Source organism: Schistocerca piceifrons, chromosome 7 (assembly GCF_021461385.2).
Source record: "Schistocerca piceifrons isolate TAMUIC-IGC-003096 chromosome 7, iqSchPice1.1, whole genome shotgun sequence".
NCBI lineage: Eukaryota > Metazoa > Arthropoda > Insecta > Orthoptera > Acrididae > Schistocerca > Schistocerca piceifrons.
In genome coordinates, this window is record NC_060144.1 from 215,918,459 (window position 1) to 215,935,055 (window position 16,597).

At 37.9% G+C, this 16,597-nt stretch overlaps 1 protein-coding gene across 1 annotated transcript in view; it reads left to right on the forward strand.

Annotated features, from left to right (window-relative positions):
- The window catches only part of LOC124709144 (aldehyde dehydrogenase, mitochondrial), a 94,363-nt gene that overhangs the window by 42,207 nt on the left and 35,559 nt on the right, over positions 1 to 16,597 (forward strand). The window contains exon 5 of the mRNA XM_047240816.1: positions 13,795 to 13,979. Coding sequence (XP_047096772.1) covers positions 13,795 to 13,979 — 185 coding nt within the window. The remainder of the gene's footprint in view (positions 1 to 13,794; positions 13,980 to 16,597) is intronic.

Sequence of the window (16,597 nt, forward strand, 5' to 3'; positions counted from 1 at the left end):
CTATTTTAATCAGTTGAGTTATATCCCAGTTGATTCTACATCAGTTAAAATTTCCCAGTACAGTCTTGATGTTTTGGTTATGAACATTATTTGGCTTGTGGAAGATAAAATCAACGTTAAAGTGGCTTGTACACTGATGTAATAGTACATGACTGTAGCTCAGTTGTTAAAATTTCAATGTCATTTGTGTGTGTGATATGTGTTGACTTAATTTCTAATCTACAAGCTACATATAGACTTCACACTTTTACTGAGAAGTGCATGAAGTGCCCTATTGTACCCGTTACAGTGAAACTCCTATTTTATGTTTTCATTCAGTCCAGACTTAAAAAGCGAAAAAATTGAGGAAAATGTTAAAACCCCCCCAAAATATGAGCAAAAACGCATGTAATTGGCATACAGAATGAAAAATAACTTGTATAAAATCTAAGTCAAGGAATTTAAATGTACAATACAATATAATAATTTGTAGTAATGAATTTCATTAGTTCTTAAAAAATTACAGATGTTTAACAGAAAGTAAAAACTACTCAAAAGAATTGAAATTAGTATTTGGGTACAGGGTAATATAGCTGTTTTCTGACATGCCACGACCACAAATTATATGTTCTAAACACACATTTTTGAGACATCATCCTTTGTTTTCACCCAGAAAAGAGCAAAAATTGATGAACATGTTGAATTAAACCAAAAACATCACAGCAGCTAAGTGATTAAACCATAAGCATAAATGTGAACATCTGCTTAATTACATACTTTGTCCCCATTGCTGTTATTGTTTAATGCTTTTCTTATGAGTGGCACTTTATATGCTCAACATCGTTAGTGTTATTTTAGGCTTGGTGAGAGAAACGGACATGGAAAAAATGAGTTTACTTTCCCAGTTGATGTTAACAATCTTCGTAGATGTCAGCTCAGTGAATTTCTGTGTAAGATGTAAATTTGAAAGAAAGCTCAGGTGCTGCAGTTTTGCTTCATGCCCTCTATCACTGCTGCCAATCTTTACAATCTACAGTGTGTGGTGCAAAGTAAATACACTAGTAGCATCTGTAGTTTTTGCAACTGCATCATGTCAGATTTAAACACAGTAGTCTGTAAAATGTGCTATTGCAAAACCCTCATTCTATTTCCGTGTGTCATCTCTGTCATAGCATATCATCTGCACGAAAAGTATATTTTCAGCACTTCACAAAATGCTTTCACCTCCTACCAGCATTTCCGTCGCTGAACGGAGTCTCCCCTCTCAACACGTCCTGTAGGTGAGCTCATTTTGTGTGTTAGTCTGGTGTGGTGGCTGCACTGGCTATTGAGTGACATAACAAATCGCCAGCCAATAAGAGTTCATTAGCCAGAAATGGGCGATGTTTCCTTGATTATGTCCAAGCATATTCTTCGAGACTCAGTGTATGAATTTAAAAGGTAGGTGGTTGGTATTGTTGCTGAATACAGTACATCAGAAATACATGCAAAATGATGAGACTGAGTTATAAGTGGCACAAGAAAAGGTGGTGGCTGGGCCCCTTCATCACATATTTGCTCAGTCCGGAACACTTCACATAGACTGTCATGTTTCTCCATTACGGCTGCGAAATATCAGTAGTGTCATAATTGTGGGGTTGAAGCTAAATTGCAGAAATTGCAGATTACACCAGCATTTCCTCTCTCATATCTCCCCACTCCTCAGTGGCCTAAAATATTCCCTTAATTCCATCACCACCTGTTTGTGAACCATCTGTCTTCTGAGCCACTTAACTTGTTCAGTCACATCAAATATCAACAGGAAGAAAATGGGACGAAGTCATGTGAGACGTCGAGTAAGAACTTAGAATAGAAGTAAGCCTTAACAGGAAGAAATGGAAAAAGTGGAGAATTTTTAGCATTGATCTTACGGGTTTTTCACAGGGTCTATGAATTTATGGCATAAAATCACGAAAAATAAATCGGAGAATGTAAAATCGAAGTTTCACTGTATTAGGGCTTTTTCATGTTCCATGCAGATATTAAGTGTGGGGATGGTGGGGGACAATTGTGCTCAAAAGTCTCTGTGCACACTGTAAATAATCTTGTTTTCACTATTCCTATGAGAGTGATATGTAGGGGGTTGTAACATATTCCTAGATTCAACATTTAAGTGGGTTCTAAAAACTTTCTAAATGGGTTGTGGTGGGATAGTTTTCATCCATCTTAAAGAGACACACTCTCCAGTGGGTCAAACAAACTTGAGGCAATTCATGCTGCCTTTCTTTGTATGCATTCAGTATTCCCTGTTAGTTCTTTATTTATTTATTTACATTTTCTTTGCGTGGAGCCATCGTAATGATGGCTTTTGCAAACGTCAGACTTAATACTATGGTTATATTTATACTTATAAAATACACTATATTCTGTAGCTGTTGCTTCTTATGTCTATTTTTTACATTTATCACATTACAACTGATATGCTAAAGCCTCATGTTACAGTCACTACCTTAAATTCATTGAAGGAATATAAACATTTTTCTATTAGCGAAGATTTTAATTTTGTTTTAAAAACATTTCCTGTGTACATTCTTAGAGAGTTTGGTAGCTTGTTATACCAAATCAAACCACTGATATATGGACTTCTATCAGTCATTTTTGACATTGTTCTGTTACGGAAATAGTTACACTTTGTTCTAGTGTTGTGATCGTGTACATCACTGCCCTTAATAGCTTTTGTTGGTTGACTTATAAAAAATACAACTATTTTGAAGATGTACAGAGAATATATTGTCAGATATTCGTGCTGCACAAACACTTCACGGCATGAATCTCTATGTCCCGTCCCATGTATAAGTCTTATTGCTCTTTTCTGTAGTAGTAGTAGTAGTAGTAGTAGTAGTAGTATTCTTTTTAAATGTACATCAGCTGCACAGCCCCATAGTTCAATTCCGTAATTGAGAAAGGGGTAAAGTGTTCCATAATATACTAATTTCAGTGCTTGGCTAGGAACTATCTTTGCGAGCTGGCTGAGGAGATATATGGCACTACTGACTTTTCCGCATACGAAATTAATGTGGTATGTCCAGCACAAATTTTCAACAACATACACACCCAGGAATTTACAGTTATCATTTTCTGTTGCAGAGAGATTATGCACACTATTTGTATTGTTGTGATGAGAACTGCCTGTTTTAAATGTCAGTAGTTGAGGTTTGGTGGCATTCACCTTGAGTCCCTGATCATTGAAGTATTTTGTTACTTCTGTTACACCACTAGTAGCAAGAGATTCTAGCACTTTAGATTCGCTCCCATAGAATAAGATTGACGTGTCATCTGCATAGCTTACAATATGAGAGTTAATGGGTTGTGCAATGTCTGTAAAATATATATATATATATATATATAAGGAAGAGAGATGGTCCAAGGATTGAGCCCTGTGGTACACCTTGTAATACAGGTTCACTGGTGGACTGGGCGTTCATGATTTTATTATCTAGTTTGTATGACAATTTAGTGCTTTGCTTAAGATTCAACAGGTACATGGGTAGAAGATTGATTCATGGCTTGATCCCCAATACTAAAATATTTTAGCTTTTTAAGAAGTACCCTATGGTTTACCATATCAAATGCTCTTGTCAGGTCCAAAAATATACCTGCAGTCTGCATCTTCTGGTCAAACAGACAGTAAACTTCATGGGTGAACTGTGTAACTGCTGTGGTTGCACTTAGCTCTTTCCTGAAGCCATGCTGCGAATCTACAAGCAGTTTATGTTTTGTGAAAAAGGCACTTAGCTGAGAAACGATAATGCTTTCGAATATCTTACTAAAAGTGGGAATTAATGATATTGGTCTATAGTTGGAGACTTCTTCCTTACTTCCCTTTTTATACACTGGTTTCACTACATTCATTTTTAGAACCATTGGATACATGTTTTCTCTAATGCTGCAATTAATCAGGTGAGTAAGAGCTGTTTGGTATGGGTTCTCACAAACTTGAGCAATATTGTAGGATGGTTTGCATGAGTGATTTGTAAGCAATCTCCCAGTATTCAACCAATGAATCAATGTCTGCCTCCTGCATTACCTATTACTCAGCCTTTATATATTTGTTCTATTTCATATCCCTACAGATTGTTACACCCAGGTATTTGTATGAATTGACAGATTCAGTGATATTGTAGTCAATAGGATACTACATTTTTATTATTTTTCAAGTGCACAGTTTTACATTCTGAATGTTTAAAGAAATTTCCATTGTCTACACTAGCTAGAAATCTTGCAAAGATCTGGCTTTATATTTGTACAGCTTTTTTTTTCAGGTGTTACTGCATTGAACATAACTGCATCATCTGCAAAAAGTATGAGGTTACTGTTAATATCCTCTGCACCCTTCCCTGGGGCACATCCAAAGTTACTTCTAGATCTGTTGATCTCTTTGCATCCAGTGTAACTTGCTGAATCATCCCTGCCAAAAAAATCCTCAGTCCACTCAGATTGTGCTTGATACGCCATAAATTCATACCTCAGATAATAAGCATAAATGGAGTACTGAGTTAAATTCTTTCCGGAAATTCAGATATATTTTATCTATCGGACTGAATCATACCAGGCTTTCAGTATGTCACATAAGAAAAGTGCGAGTTGGGTTTCACATAATCGATGTTTTCAGAATCCATACTGCGTGGCATGAAAGTCATTATGTTTGAGCTCAGATTATGTGTTCCAAATTCTACAACATATGGATGTGAAGGATTTTGGAAGAAAGCTAAGTGAATCACTTCCTTATTGTAAACAGGTGTGATTTGTGCTTTCTTCCACCTATTCGGCAAGTTTTTTGTTTGAACGATCTATAGTAGATTACAGTTCAGAGGTGCTAGCTCAGCCACTTCATTATGGAACCTGATAGGAATTCCAGTGGGTCCTGGAGCATTGTTCATTTTTAACTACTCCAGTTCTTCCTCAATTCCACTGACGGTAATCTTATCCTACTCATCTTTTCAATGGTACGGGAATGAAGCTGGGGCAATTCTCGTGTTTTTTGTTTGTAAAAGAACATTTGAAAATGCTTGCTACTCAGAATTTCAGCTTTGTCTTGCCTAAGAATGTTTAGACACTAACTTTACATATAACAAGAATTTTTTTGGATAAAAGGTCTGTAGACAGTATTGTACTCAGATAGTCATATATGGCTTCATTGCTCACTTGGCAGCTAAAGGTGTTTCATTTAGTATCTCCCTATCTATAGTCGTATGCTTTGTTTTACACATATTATAAATTAGTCTCTGTTTCTTAAGAAGTTTCTTTATGGTGACTATGACAAAAGGTTCCTCCTATTGTGAACTGCTCTACCATGTACATACGTGTCCAGTGCGTGGTAAACTATTCTTTTTGGCTTCAGTCATAGTTACTATACATGCTCCTGTTCTGAGCTAAAGGTTTCAGGTTCCTCATTGAGATGTTACACAACTGTTTTATGTAGTTTGTTGAACATATAGTTCTTTGTGCGTCTTTTAGTTGAGTTTCCATGTTTATTTGTTGCCGTAACTTCTGTGAAATCGGAGTCTCTGATGACAAGTAACTGTTGATACATCTGTTGTCAGCAGAAAAAATTAATTCTGTTTTAAGAGATTGTCGTTCTTGATCTTAGACAATAGTGAGAATTACACAGAGTAGATTTTTTTTCTCTTTTTTTCTCTTTTTACATTTCAACTTCAGTAATGCCACAGTAAGGTAATTTTCTGTTTTGTGGGGCTGAGCTTGTTATTTCTCAGTTAATGCAGACTGCTTTGTTTCCATATTTTTGGGATTCTATACAGGTTTTACACAGTATGGTGTAGATAAGGACTGTTCTTGTCTTTTGACACAATGGAAATTGACCACTGTCCGTAAACAGATGGAAGTTGTGTTGGCGTAGTCGACAGACTTTTGGCTACTGCTCAAAGCTATGGCAAAATAGGGGCACCAGAAATGATACCTAAGACATCTTTGGTGCTGTTGGAATCCCATGGTGACACATGTGTTGCTGTGACTCCAGATACGCAGCATTCAATTGGTCTCCTTTTCACTCAAGACCAAGTGGCAGACAATGGTGGGTTTGCGTGTGTCTGGGCAGAAGGTGAAAGTGAGAACTGGCTCCTTAGATTGTTGGTTGAAACCAGAAGTGAACAGCAATGGAGTCCCAAATTCCGATTGGAATTTATTGGAAGGATGGGTTAATTACCAATGGGCAGCATATTTATTGCACCAAAGAATTGGATAATATCTAATGAATATAATAGAAAGAAACATTCCACATGGGAAATATATGTTAAAAAAACAAAGATGCTGACTTGCCAAACGAGAAAGTGTTGGTAGATAGACACAATAAAAAACACACACACAAGTTTCAAGCTTTCGCAACCCATGGTTGCTTCATCAGGAAAGAGGGAAGGAGAGGGAAAGATGAAAGGATGTGGCTTTTAAGGGAGAGGGTAAGGAGTCATTCCAATCCCGGGAGCAGAAAGACTCACCTTAGCGGGAAAAAGGGACATGTATACACTCGCTCTCTCACACTCGCGCGCGCACAGACACAAGCAGGCATTCCATCAGACATATGTCTGCTAGTGTCTGTATATGTGCGGATGGATATGTGTGTGTGAGTGCGAGTGTATACATGTCCCTTTTTCCCGCTAAGGTAAGTCTTTCCACTCCCGGGATTGGAATGACTCTTTACCCTCTCCCTTAAAACCCACATCCTTTCGTCTATCCCTCTCCTTCCCTCTTTCCTGATGAAGCAACCATGGGTTGCGATAGCTTGAAACTTGTGTGTGTGTGTTTTTTATTGTGTCTATCTACCAGCGCTTTCTCGTTTGGTAAGTCACAGCATCTTTGTTTTTTAATATAATATCTAATGAGGTTATCATGGTTTCTGAATGTGAATTAATCTCGACGAAGTTAAGCATCAAAGGTCAGTGATAGAGTACTTCAGAGAGAACTTTTACAATGTCAGTAATTTTCCTGATCATGCTGTTGTAATAGGGTGTGACTTCAACTTACCAGGTATGGATTAGAAGAATCGTTCCATCAAACATGGTGCTAGAGACAGGGATTTGCATGACTTTATTCTGAATATCCAGTCCAAAAATTACTCACAGCTGGTAGTTAGAGCATGAACTTGTGAAGGTAACATCATAGACGTCCTAGAAACAAACAAACCTGATAAACTTTGAAAACATAATTAGAAAAAAAAACAGTGATCTGATTAGATAATTTGAAATAATAATCAGTATTGATCATAATTTTTTTTTTTTTTTATTAAAAAGGCTGATCATTATTTCAACAGACCTGAACGTCTCGTGTTAGTTAATGTCAAGGAGGGTGTCAGTGATCATAAGGCTGTGATAGTATCTGTGACTGTGGGTAGGACAAGGAAAGTTAAGGAAGATAGGAAGCATGAAGAGAGAAGATCAGACAATAGTGTGCTTTGTCATGGGATTATCCAGTCCATGTGGGAATGCTAAGAGATGCTCAACAAACTCCAGTGGCAGATGCTTCACGGGAGGCATTGTGCATTGTCCAGAGGTTTACTATTGAGATATTGACAGAGTACTTTCTGGGAAGAGTCTGACAGAAATTAATTTATTTCCTTACAAATGTCTCGTGAAATGACCTCAATGAAAAAATTCCAGAAATGAGCGCTAATACGAAGCATGCCAACAATTGTTCTTCCCACACGCTGTTCGCATATGTAACAGGGAATGGGGGATTAGTTAGTGGTACCAGAGGTACCATCTGCCACTCCATGAGGTGGTTTTGGAGTTTTGATCTAGTTCTAGAGATACTTTGGTAATCATCACTGCTACAACTGCCTCATAGTCACTGATAAGTTTCAATGTGGATGTCCTCAAAGAGGTAAGGTCTATTTGTTGCCATTAGATCTAATATTTATCCAACATGAGATGGATTCCAAACCATGTGTTCTGGGTAGTTTTCAGAGAAGGCATTTAATAATGTTTCAAAGGATCTCTCTTCATGACTTTAACAAAACTATAACTATCCCTATTCATAATGGGATGATTAAAATCTCTTCCAGTGATCGCAGTATAACTGGGAAACATATATTAGCTGCACTGAGGTTTTTAAAAAGTTTTCAGTTTAATAAGGAAGTGATGCAAGGATACAATTAATTTTATGCCAATCCCTGACCTTACAAAGATAGCACTCCCATATTGTTCATTAAACTGTTCTAACACCATCTTCATCCCTTCAATTTTTGGTCTTCAGTTTACCATTCTGTGTGTTTCTCGTAAGGCTAAAATGTCCCATAAATGTTGTTTGCACATGTCTGATAGTAAAAACAATCTCTTTTGAACAGTTGTCCTATATTTCACGAAGTCATCAAAATTATTGGTTTTTAAAAGGACCAATTGTATTTGTTTGTCATCTTTCTCAGATGTTTCCCCAGTGGTGGAAGAATTATCTAGCTAATGACACTATTCAGTGTTCCCAGAGTAAGTGTGAATTTGTTCTTAATACAACTGTCATTTATGAAGGTGCCTTGCATGCTTAGGTTCAAACTCTAATCAGTTCCAGGATTTTTTAACGTCACGTCTTTTAACTCTGGCAGTCCTCCACATAAATGAAATTTTACAGTATTTGGGATTCCACATTAAACTGTAAGTCTCCATGTTATATTTTCCCAACTGTTTGAAACATACCACAAAATGAGGAATCAGACTACACATTGTGACTGGTTTTATTTCTAGGTGTGCAATTAGGTGAATTACATTTTCATGGGCGGGCAGGCAGGCAGGCAGGCAGCTGTCTGTCTTCCTCAGGTCCTGAGAATGATGACTTAAATTGATCAGCATCCTCATACAGCACAGACACAATGGATGTGTTTACCACAGCATGTGCAGAATGCCAGCAAATTGTGCTCTGTACTTCTAGACCCTCAACTCTCATCAGTTGACACAGAAACCCACTGTGATAGAAACTTACATACCTGTGAAAGAACCATATCTGACTGGTTGTCCATAGGCTTCAGAACCACAGCTATAATGATAATCAAAGGAATTAAGTGATCTCGGCTAGTAAACCCAGTAAGAACACAGCGAAGAGCAGAGAACAAAGTTAACGTGTCTGCTGTCCTGTGACTCCATGCTGTCCTCTGACAAAACACACAAATATATTCATCTTCAGGTCTTCATTGAAAATCTGACTATTATTAACAGTACAAGGTGTGGCAGCTCTGAGAATGCTTGCTTGGTGTTCTTAAAATACCCTGTTAGTGTGGGCAATATTACATCAGACAAATAGTATGCAATGTGAAAAAATGCAGTAAAGGACATGTCAGGCCATACAGTACCCCAAAAAGTCTGGTAAGGCTTAATATATTTTGGAAATGGTTACAGGTTCAAATTTAAATACAGCCCCCTTACTGTTTATTGCTCAAACAGTTTTTTGGGATAGTGTAATCAAAGTAAGGATTAATATGTTTGTTTGCATGTTCATCCTCTGCAGCAGCTGTTAAATCTAATTATCATTGGTTTCTCTTTCTTAAGCTTACTAAAATTAATTAAAGAGAATTTTACACCAGACACATTTTGTTTTCATTTACAAAGCATTTTCTGTGGTTATTGTGTAAATATGGGTACATATGTTCGTACATTTTGGTTGTTATAGATTCAAGCAGTATTCATTAGCATGTAATTTACTTATCATGTTTCTGTCTCTTCTTGACATATTTAGCAGATCACTGTATTTTCCTTCTTTGTTAGTGGAGACAGAGGTAGAAAGAAATTTCATTGTACATAAACACTTAGCATGTTTTTGGCTTTTTGCACATTCTCTGAAACTGCACTGGTGTTCCTTGCACTTCACCTCACTTTTGGAAACAGAACTGCAGTTACATGTATCAACACTAATCACAGTATTAGTGTTTATGTTTGTTCACTTGTTTTTCGTGAAAATTGTGGGTGTTGTCAACCTGTGACTTTATTAATAATGTATAATAATTTGTGTGTGTGTGTGTGTGTGTGTGTGTGTGTGTGTGTGTGTGTGTGTGTGTGTGTGTGTGTGTGTGTTGGTTTGTTATGTCCCACCATGGATGTGAGTGGAAAGGGGGAGAGGGGGGTGGAGAAAAGAGGGATGACAGTTGTGGTTTAAATTTTGGGAGGATATTAGTCATAGGAAAGAGACTGGGAGGAGACGGCAGTGTATGGGCCCTCACTAGGTGTTGGTCATATGTATTTGTATATTAAGTGCTCAATTAGTTGAGTGTGTGGTTGGTCTGATCATTTATAAGTTGTTTCTTTTGTCATGGTTTCCTGAATGTGGTAATTTCCCTCAAAGGTGAGGCTTTTTTTTTTATTTCCACATCTGTGTTTCTAGTGGTAATTTTAGATTTGTATTGGTGTAAGTGTTTTGCGAAAGTTAAATGATTTGTCCTATATTTATATGTTCATTGTACACTGCCAGAAAAAATTAATATACTGTTTTAGAGGTTTCCAGTTCACTCAAGATTTATTGTTGCAATAGTATGTATGGAGTACATGAAATGATTACATTTACATATCAATAGCACAAGCGGTTTTAAAGTACCAGGTACGGACCCATACTCAAATACCTATTTTAGTACATACTGTAGTGTCCACGGGTGGCAATACGAATGCGGACTCTCATCCAGTCAGTTGTACAGATAGCGAATACTGCCCTGAGACTTGTTAGTCTACACCTGCTCGACCTGTTCACATAGTTCTGTAAGTGTTGTTGGTTGACAAGTTGCACAAGTCACTTCTTGTCCCATTGTATCCCACACATGCTCAATTTGAGACATGTCTGGAGATCTTGCTGGCCACAGAATTTGCCATGTCTCTCAGAGCATATTGAGTTTCATGAGCAGTGTGTGAATGAGGATTATCCTGTTGGAACAAAACATCATTTTCCTTTTGGAAGAATGGCAAAATAACAGGTCTAACATCATTCTGCTTGTACAGAGTGCTGGTTAGTGTCTTCTCCAGAACCATCAAAGGTGAAACAGAGTTGTAGCTTACCACACCCCACACCAGAAGGCCTGGGATGGGGCTAGTGCGTTTCGGATGAATGCACTTTGAGAGACAGTGCTCAGCAAGTATATGTCGAACGTGAAAAAAACAACCATCACTTGTGTGCTAGCAGAATCTGCTTTCATCGCTGAAGACCATGGTGTGCCGTGCCATCCTCAAAGTGATCCTGCGATGGTACCAGTCGAGCCGTGCATATCGATGCTGTTGCATGTGTGGGAGATGGGCTAGAGTTGTTGGTGCCCAAAGTCCCACTACTGGAACTGTTTCACAACAGTTCATGTTGACACATCTGGTCTCACAAGTCCTCTTATCTGTGCCATGGTACCTGTATGATCGGTTGCTGCTGCCGCTGCCCTTACAGTAAGGCGATTGTGTCAGGAATCTGTGCTGCATGGATGTCCAGAACTTTATACACAGGTGTGAGAATGTTCACATGATCACTGATATAAGCATTGTTGAACAACTGATGCAGCACATCCGACTTGTGTGGTAATTCTCCATACAGACCAGCCCGCTGCTTGGAAGGCCACAATTTGACTCCTTTCAAATGTGCTCATGTGGCTGTAAGAAGCAAGAGTGTATGTTAGTGGCATGTTTGCCGCTTGCTTTGCATATTTGCACCACACGGAGCCTTTTGGCTGTGAGCATTCCCTGTTACAGGGTAGACACAGATGGCTCTGTGGTAGCTGTGCCACTACACTATCTGTTAGCAGACAATGTGGAAGTCATATCAGTAAATTTACTATCCCATAGGCAGCACATGCCATCACCCGATCAAAATTTATATTGTATTTCCAGGGGTGTGTGTGTGTGTGTGTGTGTGTGTGTGTGTGTGTGTGTGATTTTGCCCTTGTGTTCGTGTACCTCTATTCTGTTCTTGATGTTATTGTGTTCAGCTCTGTTACTATGTTTCCTATGTATCCTTTGTTTGTTATTTGTACTGTGTCTTATGGCACCATGTTTAGTCAGTGGAGCATCTATTTAAGTGCTGCCTGCTTTGAAAGTTTGGATGCTGTGATGTCTGGTGTAAAATGCCTCTTGTTGTTAGTTTTTTGTTTAAGTCAGATGCGGTTGTTTGTTCTGAATCTTCATGGTAATGTGTAAGAAATTTAACTGCCTATTATACTCTTTTTCTGATGTAAAATGTATCTTCTCATGAACAGAATTTGTCACTATAGAACTGGTGAATTTTGCTGCTTGATCCATCTACTGGCACAGGATCCCATCCATGTATCTACTCCAGTACAAGATGTTTTACATATTTGGCACCATTGTGTTAAAGATGACCTGTTCTACATGGTTCATAAACATCATTGCTATGGTTTCAGATACTGGGATCCCATTGTAATCCTTCACTTTGTACATAAAATTCATTATTGAAATGGAACTAGGTCTATTCTGTTTATTATCTCTAGCGGCTCAATTGTTTCTTTGACGTATTCATGTGGAAGTGTACTGTGTGTCTTAAGATCTTGGTCTGTGAAGTTCACTGTTTTGGTGTGTTTGGATAGATGTTGTCTACATCAAATGACTGGAGGGTGACTGTGTCTCGAACTTGTGTGGTGTTTCTTATAGCTCTGTCCTCCTATAATTTGTAGTTACCCGATAAGATTTTAAACATGTATGTTACAAGGGGGTATGTGGTATTGCGTTATATTGTATTGTTTTATTTTCTTGAGTTTCCTTTCATCATGTTGTTTTTAGACCAATATTTGTCTCACTTGTTTCATTTGTTTGCTTTTATGAGAATGCATTTTTGCTTCAACTATGATTTTCTATTTACTTTTTGTTTGTTTGTGTAGTGATGTTGTGTTTCAGAACTTTCCAAGCAGTTTATTTATTTCGTATGAAACAAAATGTTGGCGAGGTTTACCAGTCTTAGATGGAAGTGGTTTTTTGTTAGACTGGATGTAATTTGTGCCCGTATTAGGTTTTATTTAGCTTGTAAATTTGAAATCTTTAAATCTTCAGTGGTTTTTTTCCTTCTTCTGTCACTGAATATGTAAGATTTTCAACCTCGCTAACAGGTTAGGAGAAAACAAAGTATTGTTCAGAACTGTCATAAGATTAAGATGTGCTTTGCATGTCTCCCCATCTAGGGCTTGCTTTTTGGCATGGAGACAGGTTTCATTGTATAGTGAAATTTTCTGACCTATTTTAGTTTTTTGTGCACTGGTGGGACTGTTTTTTGACTTGTACATTAATTTATTTTGGTACAATATAATTTGCTAAGCAAATTTGGTTAAACTTCATATTTTGAACAGCTTCACAGAGTTTGAGATGTATTTGCAAACCTCATATGGAGGCCACTTAATAAAAAATTAACTACATACATACGCCCATTCCCAAGTGACCCACATTCACCCCTACGATCTCTTTGCAGTTTCTTCCTATAATCACTGTCCACTGTACTGGTAGACTAGCATGATGAGCTGCAGGAAACAAATCTTCAGTCTGAAGACAAAACAAAAACGACAAAAAACAGCAAATGGCTTCGAAATTGTGAGATGCTACAAGTAACAGTGTAAAGTTAGGAAGTTGTTGAAGTATTCACAACATGGTACAGTAACTATTAAATATTTGGCTGCTTTATAATTACTACATATGAACCATATTGAGACCAGTTTCAGTAAAAGTTTCTTAACACAGTGAATGAATGTTATCTCATACTTTCATCATTCAATTTCCCACTAGTTAAAACTATCAAATGATGGTGGGAAAATGTTAATTTTTCTTCATTTGTGGTATTGTACTAACAAAATGTTTTTGGTGTGGACTTAATTTTCAGGTAACACTTTGGTGCTGAAACCAGCTGAACAGACACCTCTAACTGCACTATATGTAGCACAGCTAGTAAAGGAAGCAGGTTTTCCACCAGGTGTTGTCAATGTTGTACCTGGTGATGGAAAAACTGGCTCATTCATTGCAGAACACATGGATGTGGACAAAGTGGCCTTCACGGGTTCTACTGAGGTAATTTTGTTTGTTTATTCACCCAGCATTAATCTTCAAATGATACATCATAATGCAGTGAAAATAAATAGTTCAAAGAATAAAGTTCAAAATATATATATATAATCTCTCTCTCTCTCTCTCTCTCTCTCTCTCTCTCTCTCTCTCTCTCTCTCTCTCTCTCTCTCTCACACACACACACACACACACACACACACACACACAAAGATAAGCACGCTTTAAAGAGGATTGGCCTTGACTTTGTTTCTGAAGAAAACCTGTAGAATTGGTTGCAGTAATTACTGTTGCCACAAAAGTTGATGCTTTAGCATTTTATTAGTGTTTGTGACTTTTAACATTTCCTCATTCTGCATTTAACCTGTCATTCCTTCCTTGCATTTACTGTTATATATAACTTTCATTTGCTTCAAATTATTCTGCACACATTGACAAAGTGCTCATTAAGGTAGCAGCACTAATGCATGTCCCTCATTAAAGATGTTTAATACATGCACAATTAAGAGCAGAATACACTGTCTGACAAAAAGTTTGAGTCATCCAGAAGACGTGCCTGATCAACAATGTAACTTTGTACATGTATGCACTGATTCAAGTGATCAGAGTTGCAATTCTCTATGGCAAGTAGTACGGCTACTAGAATGCATTGGTGGTGTTCCTGTATAGTATTGTTACTAAGTGTGTGGAGTATATAAGGGGTGTTAACAATGTTAGATGTTAAGTAATCACTGTGAAGGACACAAATATGGTGCATACTCATGTGAGACAACATTATCAGCACATGACAGCATTTTGATGTGGTTTCAGTGTGAGACTCCATTCGACCAGGTGTTCGAATTGTGAAACATCCAGATTTGTCAAGCATTCTGATGTCTCAGTAACTGAGTGTGAGACTACGTGGGAACACAAGGGTAGGCACACTAAGTGGAAAGTTTCCAGTCAACCAAGACTGACCATCTCAAAGGATGATTGACATGGTGCACCAAGAACATAATGCCGCCTTCACATCTGCACCTGCCATCTGAGAAAAAGTAAGACACTCCGCAACGTTCTGGATTGTCTTGCACTACTGATGAGAAACTAGCTGCAGCTGGACTACAGAATTACTGTCTGCTGCATATGCTGCTATTAACACCACAGCACAGATGGATGTATTTGGAGTGGTGCCTTGACTGGGAAGCATGGATTGCTGAATGGCATCACGTTAGGTTAAGCAATGTATGGCAAGCATGGCAGTGATCTGGGAAGATGTCCCATTGTTACAATGTTTTGGAGAGGCATACCAGGGAGCGTCAAGGTTTGGGGAACCATTAAATATGACTTCAATTAATGGCTAGTCTTCTTCGTTCCCATCCACTCCTTTTCCATCTCACTACTAGACTGGGCTCCCTTCCCAGTAAGGGCAGACAAGAAAGCACGTTTCTGTAACAGATCAGTTTTTGAGAAGTCACAGTTTTCACAATAACAACTTCACAGAATCCATCTAAAATTTCAGCTGTAACTATGTCAATTAGCAACTGGCGGTAGCATTTGACATTCAGTGTCATGTGCCATCTGTTGACTTGTGTTTGCACTTCATCCTGGGGAAACTTGGGTTTTACCCTATGGATGTGTAACCTACTTATGATAGAAAAAATAAACAAAGATACTAATTCACTCTGACAAAAATTTTATGCTTGTTGTTTCACTTGGCAGCAGCTCTGATATGTTTGGTGAATGTGAATGATAAATAAAGGTTGTGCTAATAGGCAGGCCTATAGCAGAGCCTGATGTGTGTATTCATGCCACATTTACACACACGTAAGACATATTTTGTCATAAAAACTAAAACTGCAAGGTAATTTCAGAAAACATCAAATGGAGAAGACTCGGAGTATTGTGATGAGTGTTACTCACGCATTTTATACATAAACTATTAAGGGTAGTTGGTATGCCCTATCCCGACAATGTTAAATTTAGTGACTTGGCTTCCCTGTATTTCGGGAACCACTGTAGCCATTGACATGAAACTTATGCGGGACATAAAACTGTATGTTCTGAGTCTACTGAACAGTAATTGCATTTCAGCCACTGCTTTCAGAAATACACTTTTTTAATTACACAGTTAAAATTTTGTGTGCCTTTTTTTGTAATGTTATCCTAGATAATTTTAATTATACATAACACTATGTTCTTCTTTTAGTTCAATAGACTCAGAATATGTATGTTATTACTCCCTGAAAATTTGAATACTCTACTCAAAGTGGTTTCTGAGATTTAGGGAAAAATGCAACAGAAAATGTAAATTTTCAGGAACGGCTTCTAAAGTTTCAAAAGACTGTACTCGCTCAATTTTTTATTTTTAGTCACTCAGAAGCACCCTGCACCATGCTGTGTATCATCCTCATGATCTTTTTCAAATTCTTTTCTTCTTTCTGAAATCCTTAGTGGGCAACTGTGCTGCATACTCCGCTTTATCAATGTGAATCTTGTCCATCCATTCAAGTTCTCTGATGCAGTTTGCTCTAGGGTTAATTCCCATATGCTGTAGCACTTTCACCCTACCAGCGTTGCCATCATTAAAAGCAATGACGGCATCACTGACACCCCCCCCCCCCCTCCTCCTCCTCCCATTTTAGTGT